Below are 11,965 nucleotides of genomic sequence, written 5' to 3'. Positions count from 1 at the left end.
TCTGTAACAAACAAACATTGTTTGATTTGTAAGCCAGACCTTCATTATAATGCGGTTTTGTCGAGAAAATTGCTTCTGTAATTTGGATATTGCACTTTGAAAGTTTGATAATATTACGATTAATTGTGCAGCCATGAAGTGGAGCCAGAAGACAGTTAACTAAGCATAAAGACAGAAGCTAGATTAGTCAAAGCAACGGGTTAAAAGAAGTCCCGCTGCAGATACCATCACAGTCACAGGTTGTTATTTGTGACATTTGATATCATGGCATCTCCGTATCCGCCACCGCCCCAACATGTTCACGTTTTGCACATCAGCTATGACGTAGCAACAAAGCCTATTCACGTAGCTGCCATAGATTCATTTTTAGGTTTTAAGTTAAGCTTGACGGCAGAGGATAAAAGCTATCTTGGCTCTGACCAAAGGTGACATATTCACCAACATTATATCCTGTTTGTGTAACTCATACACAGACTGAAAGTGTTGCCTAGCACAAGAATCCACTCATTTTTAAATCTTTGTTTTGTCAGGAATAATCAAACAAGATATTGCGTGTTAATTAGTGATCTTAAGAGGTGCTGGTAGGTGGATTTTGTTACTTTTAGATCAACATGAGAGTGGTATAATTCATGTTTTCATCTTACTCTCAGCAAGAAAGCAAATTAGTATATTTCCCCAAATGTTTGGACTACTATTACTACTATAAAACATTTAAAGATTATGTTAAATATTTATTTGCTATGGAATGAAATCATTAAAAAGTTGTACAAATGAATGAGCACTGAATCAAAAGGAGAATAGAAAAGAAAGGTTTGTTAAGGCACCAAATATCACCAATAAGTGTGTGTGTGTGTGTGTGTGTGTGTGTGTGTGTGCGTGTCTGGACAGTATGTGTAGTGCCGTTGTAGAGTTACTGTAACCGACTTCTGATTACTCAGCAGTACCCCTCTGCCCGTTATTTCCAGTGCTCATCCCCTGACTCACGCCCCCTCCCGTCTTCCTCTTTCTGCCTCTTCCTCTCCTCCTCTTCATCCCTCTGGTCATTTCCTCCCTTTGTCTTACACCCATTCAGACAGTTTCCCTTCTTCCTTTAGAGAAAATGAACGTTTGCTGATTCACACATCTGGGGTCACTGAATCAGCTTTCTTTCTCAATGGCTGCACTGTCTGTTTGTCTCTCTGCCTGTCACTCAGTCTGCCACTATGTGTGTGCGTATGTGTGTGTGTGTGTGTGTGTTTCTAACCACCTACAGTGGTATTTCTGTTGATCTATGAGCCGTGAAGTCCGGTAACTAGGCCCAGTCTCAGTGTGTCTCGCTGAATGAGCTGCTATGTGCATTAGTCGGGTGACAGTGCTGGTAATGTGTTGGCTTTGTGTGTGTTATATTCCATTAGCACTTCTGGTGACCTGCCAAAAAGTCCTTCATTCACTTATTCCAGTACTGTATGAATGAATATGTTAAGCATGAATGTGTTTATGTGCTTTTGTCTGTTAAAGCTCTCAGTTTGTTTCCACTCAGTCTTTGTGCAAGTAATAGATTTACGATATACTGCACTGGTGTGTTTCCCGTCTCAGTCTCTCAGCCTCTCAGTCTCTTCTTGAGGCGGTTAAAGTCCTTCGCCGATCGCCACAACCAACTCTGCAGCTCTCGCAATATCCAAAATCCCTCCACCTTCCTGGCGAAGTCGTTCATCGTCGGCCGCACCGACAGCAGTGAGGAGGACGACGAGGAGGTGGAGGACAGGAGCGGAGTCAGAGGAGGCGAAAGGAGCGAGGTGCCCCTTTGTAAAGACAGAGGGACAGGCTGTGGGAGGAGGGTGTGCTCCTCACCTGCACCGAACTGGTAGAGGAGGGAGAGGGTGGACAGAGGAGGTTGGAGGGTAGGGGAGAGGAGGGAGCGAGGAGGCCGACGATGATGGAAAGTGGAGGAAGAGGAAGTAGCTTCCATGTCTGTTTGCTTCTCCTCCTCCACCGTTAACCCCCTGCCTGTTTCTACAATAAACCCATCTTCCTTTCTGAGTGTATCGGGGTGACGTGAGTTCAGGTTGTAGCTGTAGTGGTTGTTGTTGTTGGTTTGGAGAGTCGGTTGTTGAAGGGAGGTGGAGCCTTTTGTGCCCGGATACGACACTTCCACCCTGGATTCAGGTTCCATCTCCTTCTCCTCTCCATCCTCATTGATGCTCAACAACCTTCTCCTCCTCCCCCATCTCTCCACCCCTCCGTCTCGCTCCAGCGCCTCCTCTTCTTCCTCTCCTACTCTACTCTCGTCTTTGCCGGCAGTCCATTTCCCGCTCTCTGGCTCTTCCCTCCTCCCTCTCCTCCCTCTTTCTCCTCTTCCCTTCTCCCTTGATCCACCACTCCTTCCTCCAGCTGCGGTCGCCTCTGCTCTCCTCCCCTCTTTTCCTCTCCTTTTTTCCACCAGGTCTACGGTGACGCCGTCCTCCCTCTCCCCTGTGACCACCCTCGTCCCGCTTCTTCTTTGATTGTTACGTTGACCGGATTCGGTCCTTGTCCCGGCTCTGGACCTGTAAAGGCTCTGGCTCATCAGTGGAGCTGGTCTATCGCCCCCTGCCCCCCTTTGGGGGTACTGCAGCTCTCCAGCATTACTTCCAATGTCTGTAGATGGAGGAGGAAGTGCAGAACCGAGTGTGGTCATCAGTGCAGATATGGAGCCCAGCAGCCCATCCAGGCCTGTGCAAAAGTGCAGCAGGGAGATCTTGAGGGAGGGGCAGAGGGTGGAGCGGGCCAACTCTCTGACGGCTGCCAGCAGGACAGAGTAGGCCTTCTGGTTCTGGGCAAGCCGAGCTTGATTCTCCAGGCTGTGCCACAGCTCCAGGCGGGTGGCGGCACTGGGCAGGGACAGAGCCGTACTGTTGGGTCGTGGAGGGGAGAAGTCTTTCTCGTTGAATGGAGGACCCAGATAGGTCAGCTGGAGGAGATATACAAAGATGAAGAAAGGATGAGAAGGTTTAATGGATTCTGGTTTATTACTTGCCTTCATAGTTTGGGCCATCATTCATAATGACACTTACGGCTTCACCGCTACAGTTCAGTTCTTCAAGCCACGAAACACAAGTGAATAGACGATCAGTTAAGCCTCTTAAATCTAAACCACTTTATTTTGAGGTTAAACTAAAAGTAGGTGCTGCTGTCATGTCTGCAATAATCCCTCAATACACAGGAGTAGACAAGTAGAGTGGGTCAAAGTTGAATTGGGAAGTCAACCTCTAAACTGGGTGAGTGTTCACAGTAACAGTGACTTTGCAGTTTGGCTTTGTTTTCTCTTCCAAAATAGTCTGGTTGCATAAGGGTATTTCTCAAAATGTCAAACTAGTTGCTTGAACCTACAATAGCTGTTTTTATATTTATTTAGGCCACTTTTTTGGGGATAATGGAGACAGTTAAGTTTGTATGGAAAACTTCTTAGCAAACAGTCATTTGAGACATGTTTTTTTTGGCCTGCTGATAAATAAATGTCTATATATATTTACTTTTTTGACCTCTATCGACTCCTGAGGGAAATATGAGGCTGTTTATCTGCAAAATGTTCACCAGCTAGTCTCTAACTGTGTCTGCCTGCAGTTTGGTGTTGAGCAGGTAGGATTTTAGAGGTTTTACACTGAAAACAGAGACCTGCTGCAGCAGAGAGAGCTAAACAATGATCTGAAACTCACTATAAAGCTCAGTAAAGCTAAGAAGAGCTGCAGATTCAGGTGATAATCTCAGTACAATAGGTTCATCACTATGAGCGACCCTTTAACACTGTTAAATTGTTTTCACAATGTCATTGATACATTCTTATTATAAAAATATTAATTACAGCCACTTTAATAAAGTGGCAGTGTTTCAGATTGTGATTAAGTTCCTTCAGAGATTACCTATTACTCACAAAGTAAATATATGCGAAAGTGGTTCATTGTCGACTTTGATCAAATAAGATAAGAGTTCCTATCACATAAAAATGACTCACATATATGTCTTTGATTTCCTTGAGCTGATACTCCAGGTATTTGGTCAGCTCGTATGTGCTTTCTATCGAACTCCTCTCACTGGCCAGCGTGTGTGAGGAATCCAGGGCCGTTGCCATGACAGCAGCCAATAGCAAGAAGAGCTGGGGTTGATGGACTGTGGAGAAATTAAAAAATGAATGACTGATGAAAGCTCAGACAGACAGTGTGAGATGTTTCTTTAGTGACACACACCATGGGTATCCAAGTACTAATTAACACACACTGCAGAGGTATTTGTAATCATAACAATGAGGTGAAGCTTATCTCAAACATTATTTTCTCAGACATTTCGCGATTATTTAACTTGGATAGTTGGTTTTTAATAAATTTGATGATTTGAGAGCTCAACAGACAAAAATCACATCCAGCAACAGTGTCCAGGCGCTGCACCATCACTCTGTTTATAGGATTTTTTACAATTATTCTGGTTTATTTCTTTGTCTCTATGGCGATGGCCTCATCTGTTTACATATTGCCAAGTCAGAGTCATCTGACACTGCCAATAAAGCTTTTTCCGTTTCCAATCTAATTTTAGAGGTTTCTGGCTGTCGGAGGTTTACTCTGGCTTCAAATAAAACCTCTCTTAATGGCTTCAGACAGTCAGACAAATGGCTCCTATGTTCAATGCACCACACGCACACATAGGCACACACACATATGTTCATTCCTGACTGATATCCCCAAAAACAAAGACATGTGGCTTTCTTTACAATCACGAACATTAATGTGTTTGTATCAGTTGTATCTTTGCTGTGGACTTGTTTAGGTTTCCGAGGGTTTGTGTGGGTGTTTCATGTAACTGTGTGAGTGTTTGTGAGAATGTTTGTAGCCGTAATTATATATGTGGATTAAATTCACAATTATGTGAGTGTATACACTCATTTTGAGTGTGTGTGTGTGTTTTTTTTTTGGGGGGGGGGGAGGTAACACTGGGAACCTTTTAGTGTCCCCATCTCTGGTTTCAAACTGAGAAAATTGGAGCTGAAAGGTGGTTTTCAACATTAAGGGACTCCATGTACGTCCACTCCTCTTCATCCCCATTCTTGCTGTCTCTGGACGCTTTCACTTTCACACTCTCTCTCAACACTTCCTCGGCCCTTTCGCTCGAGCGCGACACACATTTCTTTCCTCGTCTCTGCTCTCTGTCATCCTTTTCCATCCTCCATGTGCTCTCTCATCTTCCTGACACTCAGACAGTAGACAGTAATTCATGCTTGAAATTATGGGCAAAACATGCTGCTGTTCAACAGGTGTGAAATATGTATTGCACAATTTGTGTGACCCTGTCAGCTTTCTCTCGTTAGCCCACTCTGTCTTCCTCTGACTCACCTCGGGCCTCCCGTTGCTTCACCGATTTATATCCTCTCAAACTAGTCACACCGCAAACCTTCCTTTCTTTCTCATCATACCTTTTTCACCTCCCCACTTTTCTTCCCTTTCTTCTCTCGGCGTGCTTATCTCTTTTCTGCCCCGGGTCAAAATAACAGCAGCCAATTAACCCCGATTAGTTCTCCTACTCTCCCTCTATTGCCTCTTTTTTTCTTTTTCTTTCATCTATACATCATGACGGGGCCCCACATGATGACAAAGAGATTTTAAGTGAACACAAAACATTTACCTTCAACACTTTTTCAGTGGTTCTAAGAAAACAAGTTCTGACCTAAAACAGTCAACACCTTTTTCCTCTGACTCAACCACTTACGTTTGACGTGTCGGTATGCACTCCCAAACAGGGTTGGGTAGAAACTTAATAATGTTATGTATTGGCTGCTGTGCTACGTAAAACAAGAATGTGTTGTAGTTGCAGAAAGCAAGAAATTCTGGGTCACATCTGGTAGAGAAATGAAGAGAAATTTGTTATTTTTTATTTTTGTGTAGCGTGCCGTCTAAGTAGTAATCAGAAGGAAAACAAACCATCAGAATACATTGACAAGTAAAATGAATCTCTTTGATTATGTTACAAATTACAATGATGACATACATTATACGATGACAACGTATTCTGCTTCCAAACCCGTCTAACACGCTCGAGCTCGCTGAAAACAAGTTGTATTCAACAAATGGTTTCAGTATTAATGACAGCTTGAATGACAGATTGGGAAACTGGCAGTTTCAAATTAAAATAGGATTAGAAATGCTTGTCATGGAGTGACATGGAGAAAACAACTCCCCAGCCGATTTAAAATAACTGCCTCATTCATTGAAGGTAACTTTTCCACTACCTGTTGTCGGCTACATCAAAGCATCCATCCGGACTATTTTCAAAAACACTGTGGTTGGGCCCAGTTAACTCCCACATGCTCCCACACACACCTTGAAATCAATCAACTAGGACGGCCCCCGTCAGCCAAGCCTTCTCCCATCCCCTCAACAGCAAAAGCCTCATCACCTGTCAGAAGCAATAAGCATCTTTCAGCGACGCCTGAACATTTGGAGCTCATCAAGCTACGGTCTCCTCCCGCTGAACATCCCCCATTAGCATCAAAACACCCCAAAATCAACACGACATCGTTGACTCTCAGAGTAAACAGCCCTGAAGGAAAAGAACACACAGTGTGCAAAAAGGGTCGCATTCAGAAGGAATAAACAGGTACCAAAAAAAAAGAGGAGTAGAAGGAGAAAGAAATTTCTCCTTGGCATAAATCAACCCAAACTGTTCCAAACCGTTTGCTTTTGTCTTCAGCCACATGCTCGGAGATGATTACCAGACGTGAAAGTCTCTTGTTGTTTTGATTGAGCGCTGACATGTCTAAAAGCATCCTGTGCTGTGGCTTAAAACAACCACTCTTTTGTACAGTAAGTAAACTGAGATAACTCAAACCCAGAGCCATGTTGTTGTTATATTATATTGAGTAACTAGACTATAGTCGGCATATAGCCCGACTTCAAGGGGAGCCCTGCAGGCTTGGGGCTGTGTCTGTGTACCTGGCAGTGGAAGCACACTCCGCAGGGCAGGGTTGAAACCAGAACATTCTCCACGAGAGGATTGCATTACAGCAACACAGGGGTTCCCTACAACGGCCGACCGTGACCCGCCTCTGTGCACTTATGTGTGTGTGACTCTACACATTTTGGCACACGTACCTATTAGGGTTACGCACACGCGCACACAGGGGAGCTCCATTACTCACAACAGATCGTATTTTTTATCTACCGTTTGTTCGTAGATGTAAAGTCAGATCTGGAACTCGGGAGTCTGGCTGCCATCTGCAATACAGAGCTGAACATGAGGATCAGGCGCCAGAGCTCCTGAGCTCCAAACAGGTCCGAATTAGACATCAGCACAGGGTCAGGGTTCAAAGTTGAATTTTGGGGCGCAAGGTTGTGTTCGGGGCCAAGAAGGGCCTCGTAACACACTTGACATTTTACACTCCAGACGGTGTTTTGGTAAACCAGTGACCCAGTGTTTGTGGGTGTTGTACCGCTTCCATCCTAGAGGACTAGTATTTCATCTTTCCCAACATGCACCACTATTTGAGGTTTTAAACAAGCACTTAAACAGAATTTGGTATTGTGGGAAAACCATGTGCAAGTTAATCTCTCCAGTCTGGTCCAGGAAAAACTAGCTCCAGTGCCAGAAGAGGTTGCCCTCCATTGCTCTAACCACTTGAAAGAGGTCTTAAACAGAGAGGAAACATCAGTATGTAGATGTTGAGAATCCAGTCCAAATTAGATGTTTATCATTTCCAGTGCAACTTTGATTAGGATGACTGCAGTATATTGTCATGCTATATTTTTGGGGAGCACACATCGTAAAACTTTGACAAGATTTAGCTATTTAATCAAAACATGCAGCCTGATTTGGGGGAAAAAAAGTGTTTCCCAGAACCAAAACAACATGCTGCAGGCTATGTCCTCTCACTCGTCACACTTCAGTGTTATCTAGCCACTGTGCAGAGCTCCTCTGCTACACTGGAGGACAATATTAGACAACATTAGGGACAGAAATGACTGATGGATGGGGGCATTGATGTCATATATTAGTGACTTAAAAGGCAGATTTTAATCCAATCTGAGAGTCTGCAGACACATCTATATCATAGAAATACCTATACATCTGATTTACCTGAATTGTTTTTAATGTAAAATATTTTAATGTGAAATTAATCTAATTACAATCTGGACATACTGAAGATCTGGGAACACAGAGCCTCAGTTCAGTTCATAATATGAGATCATTTCCAAACTGCCACATGTGCATTGTAAAAAATAAAAAGCTTCTGTGATAAAATGTTCTAATGCCAGGTTGAAGTCATATCATTCAGAATGTGATTTACAACAGCAGACTCAGCAAAAAAGGTTCTTGTTAGTCTCCTAGTTGTAATTGTAAGTCAGAGATATAAGGAATTGTCTGACAGCTGAAACTGTCCACAAATGGTTGGGAAACGGCTGCAAATCGTCCATCACTGGTGGTGACATCTAAATAAAATCTAATATTAACACTAAAAGAATAGATTTCATCTGTTAACTACTTTGGTCACACAGGGCTATCAGTGGGGTTAAGCACTTTGGAATAATGAGTGTTCAGTCACAAGTCGGGAAGAAGAAGAAGAAAAAGGAAAAACGTCCCATTATTCCGACGTTTGTGTGAATGCAGCATAAACTCTCATTCGTATCCCACAGTCTTCTTCGGTGAACCAACCAAGGTTCTGCACTCATGACTCCTGATGAAATTTCCATTCAGTGAAGACGTCTGTAGTATATGTTTGAAAGCTCCAGAAACAGTTAGTAAGAGTTTATAATATTGGATCACGAATATGTTGCCATGCTCAAGAATGATTCTCAATACTCTTCAGGTCAGTTCATCATTCAGTATCACTAAAGTACAGTATGGCCACTAAATGTGATTACTTTGGTTAGTGGTTGTATTGAGTTACTTTTGAATTTGGTATCTAAGACCACTTTGGTTTTACTTCACAGGTGTCACATTTCTTTCTCAGAATGTGCTTCCATCCTCTGACTTGTCTTGCATATTTGTTGTCATCCTGCTGACGTGTCAGAGTCAGAGCTGGAGGCTCACTGTAGCTTTGTTGACAGAAAAGACCCATCGGAGCCAAACCCAGAGGAGTTGTTTGTCTCTTGCATAGTTTTTTAATTATTCTGCTGCACTGTACCTGGTGGCAATTTTGCCTTCTGTCATAACACTTACCCTAAACATAAACACACCTGTGGAGGACGCTGGGGGCAAAAAACATGCACACAACAGACTGACGGAGCCACAGTGGAAGTGGACACGCGTTGGACTGCCGGCGAGGTGAGTGGAGGTGGGGGGGTTGACAGTCTGGGGTCAGGGTCGGTGTTGTGTGTCTGTGTACACTTAAAGGCCAGATTTATGTGCAGTCTGTACTCAATCAAATATGCATTCCTTCCCTAACTCAACACACACAAACATACACACACACACACACACACCAACGTGCACACATATGAATCCAGATTGTGCACTGGAGCATAGATCCATGTATGCACAGACGTTACACTGAATAAATACATATAAACAAACCATTGTGTATTCAAGCACACAAACACACACACTTTTCCCATCACTTCTCCCATGAGATTCCTTCTCTGGAGTTTGTTCATACTGAATTTCAAATTGATCCTCTTGGCACTGGACACACACCGGAGTTGCCAAACAACATCAATGACCCAAAAAACAAAGGCGAAAGAAAACACACATATAAAAAGTAAATCCAATAAAATTATGTTTATGCCCAGAAAGTCTCCGTGCAACTATTTCTCGCTGGTCGTAAACTTGACATCCTCTGTTCCCCTTCTTACCCCGCTGTCCGTCTCCCTCTTCACCTTATAAGCCAATCTATCTGTGTCTCTTTTTTTTAATCTGTGGATTCCAGTCGCTCCATGCTTTATCGCCATGTTTGGTTTCAATTTCTTTGTCGCTTCATCTGTCCCCCCTCTCTCCCTAAATCTTCCTGAAACATCAAACTTTTAAACTTTTAAAGTCTCCTTCCTTTCTCTCCCTAATTATCGTTCCCCTCTCTTCCTTTCACTAATTGGCTCCACTCCTTCCTTCCGTCAACATCTTTCATTCCCTCGTTTGCCTTTTTCAGACCTTCGGTTTTTAATTTACCTCTTAACACCCCCACCCCCCTCCTCCTCTCCTGCTACCCTCACCCCGGCTACTCCACATCTCCACCTCATTGTTTTCTCTTTAAAAAAAATACCTAAAAAGAGAACCCGCTGCTGAATGTTCTGCTTTAAGAGGAAAGTAAGAAGGCAGTGATGGAAAGTAACAAAGTGTAATGTGTTGTACTTTTGAGCCACTGCAACAATTCAGTCAGTTAATAGTAAAACTATTTTTAAACATTTTCAAGGAAACATTTAAAATATTCTCCAGCTTCTCAAATGTGAGAATTTTCTTTCTCTTATTTGATAGTAAACAGAATATATTTGGGTTTTTTGGACTTTCTGCTCGTAATGTTTTGAAGGAGTCACCTTGGACTTTAGGAAACTGTGATTTAGAAAAGCTGTGATTTTATGACATAACAGCCCAAAGAACTGATTGTCTGACAAAGTAATTGGCAGATTATTTACGAATAGAAAGCCCTAAAGGTCTTGTTTTATATCTAATTGTTTGCCCCTTTAAATTGACTGATTGTATTAATGTATGGTGTGTTCATTAGTTGGCTCCTGAGCTCCAATAATGTAATGACTGGAATACAGTATGTGTTAGTTTGTGTTGTGTTGTTGTGGCAGTATGTGTTTGTTGTCTACTGTGAGCTGTCTGACCGTATCTCTTGTTACCGTTACTGTGCGTGAGCGAATTAAGTTATCAATCTATTTGAGTATTTAAATATATGCGAGTTTGTACTTCAGCTCTACTACATTTCGGGGGTAAATATTGTACTTTTCACTCCACTACATTTATCTAGGAACTGAAGTTACTTTGCAGATTAAGATTTTATAAATCTAAAATGAGCTTTTAAAATATATGATACATCGTTATACAGCTATTTAAATATGTACAAGTACATAAAAACTTTAAATTAGCCGACCTGCCACAACATTAAAATGCTTCAAGGGCATTTAGATGATGATTTTAACACTTTAAAGAGTATCGTCTATATGGTGGTATTACTACGGTTACTTCAGTAATGGATCTGAATCTGGATCTAAGAGTGAGGAAAGATATTTTAGGGTGAAGGATAGGGACAGAGGGGAGGAGGAGGAGGAGGAGGAGGAGGAGAGGATTTGCAAGGAAGGAGGGAGAGGAAAAGGAGTTGGTGGAGGGGAGTGAGAGGGAGCCGGTGAGGGAGAGTTTTCTGAAGCGAGGGGCCATGTTAATTTGGGAAAAATGTAAACAGCATGTGTAACTGTTCAAAGCGTGACCGACTCATTTTATATCATTCCCCCCTTCTCTCTCCTCTCTCTTTCCCTCTGGGTGCTGCTAACTTCTGTCAATCGGGAATCTGCACTGCATTAACCCCTCCACCGCCAGTTCCTCTCTGCTTCTCCCTCCCTCTCTCACTCTCTCTATTTACTTTTATCTACCTCTCTTTACTCTCTCTCACTCCCAACACACACAACTCCCCCCTCTTCCCCTCACCCTCTTCCCCACCACACATCCTCCTGACATCCATATATATATATATATACCGTGAAGAATTGAGGATGGTGCTGAGCGAATCAAAAGATGTGAAAGGTTCATTTTTTCCTCTCTTTTCCACATCCCCTGCTCTCTCTTCATCTCTCTCCCTCTCTTCACTCTTCCTTTGTTTCCTCCTGTTGGCCGGTCGGTGTGTTTGAGCTCGCTGGTCCAACACACACTAACACTTTTATCTGAAACACACCGACACTAATTCAACCCTCCCAGCAATAACAGGCCTTGTCTGTGGGTGTGGGTGTGTGTGTGTGTGTGTGTGTTTGCGGTGATATTACATGTGTGTGTGCGCGTGTGTGTGTGTCTGCATCTGTGTGTGTTTGTGAATGTGTGT

At 43.0% G+C, this 11,965-nt stretch overlaps 1 protein-coding gene across 1 annotated transcript in view; it reads right to left on the bottom strand.

Moving 5' to 3' along the window:
* Nucleotides 1–637: 637 nt before the first annotated feature.
* The window catches only part of clcf1 (cardiotrophin-like cytokine factor 1), a 12,895-nt gene continuing 1,567 nt past the window's right edge, over nucleotides 638–11,965 (bottom strand). The window contains exons 2-3 of the mRNA XM_035669499.1: nucleotides 3,971–4,125; nucleotides 638–2,929 (exon numbers count right to left, since the gene is read on the bottom strand). Coding sequence (XP_035525392.1) covers nucleotides 1,580–2,929; nucleotides 3,971–4,125 — 1,505 coding nt within the window. The 3' untranslated portion in view covers nucleotides 638–1,579. The remainder of the gene's footprint in view (nucleotides 2,930–3,970; nucleotides 4,126–11,965) is intronic.

The sequence above is a fragment of the Morone saxatilis genome, unplaced genomic scaffold (assembly GCF_004916995.1).
Source record: "Morone saxatilis isolate NCDOM2014 unplaced genomic scaffold, NCSU_SB_2.0 Contig22, whole genome shotgun sequence".
Taxonomy (NCBI): domain Eukaryota; kingdom Metazoa; phylum Chordata; class Actinopteri; family Moronidae; genus Morone; species Morone saxatilis.
Note: the sequence above shows the minus strand (reverse complement) of the source record. Positions and strands in the feature narration are given on the sequence as shown.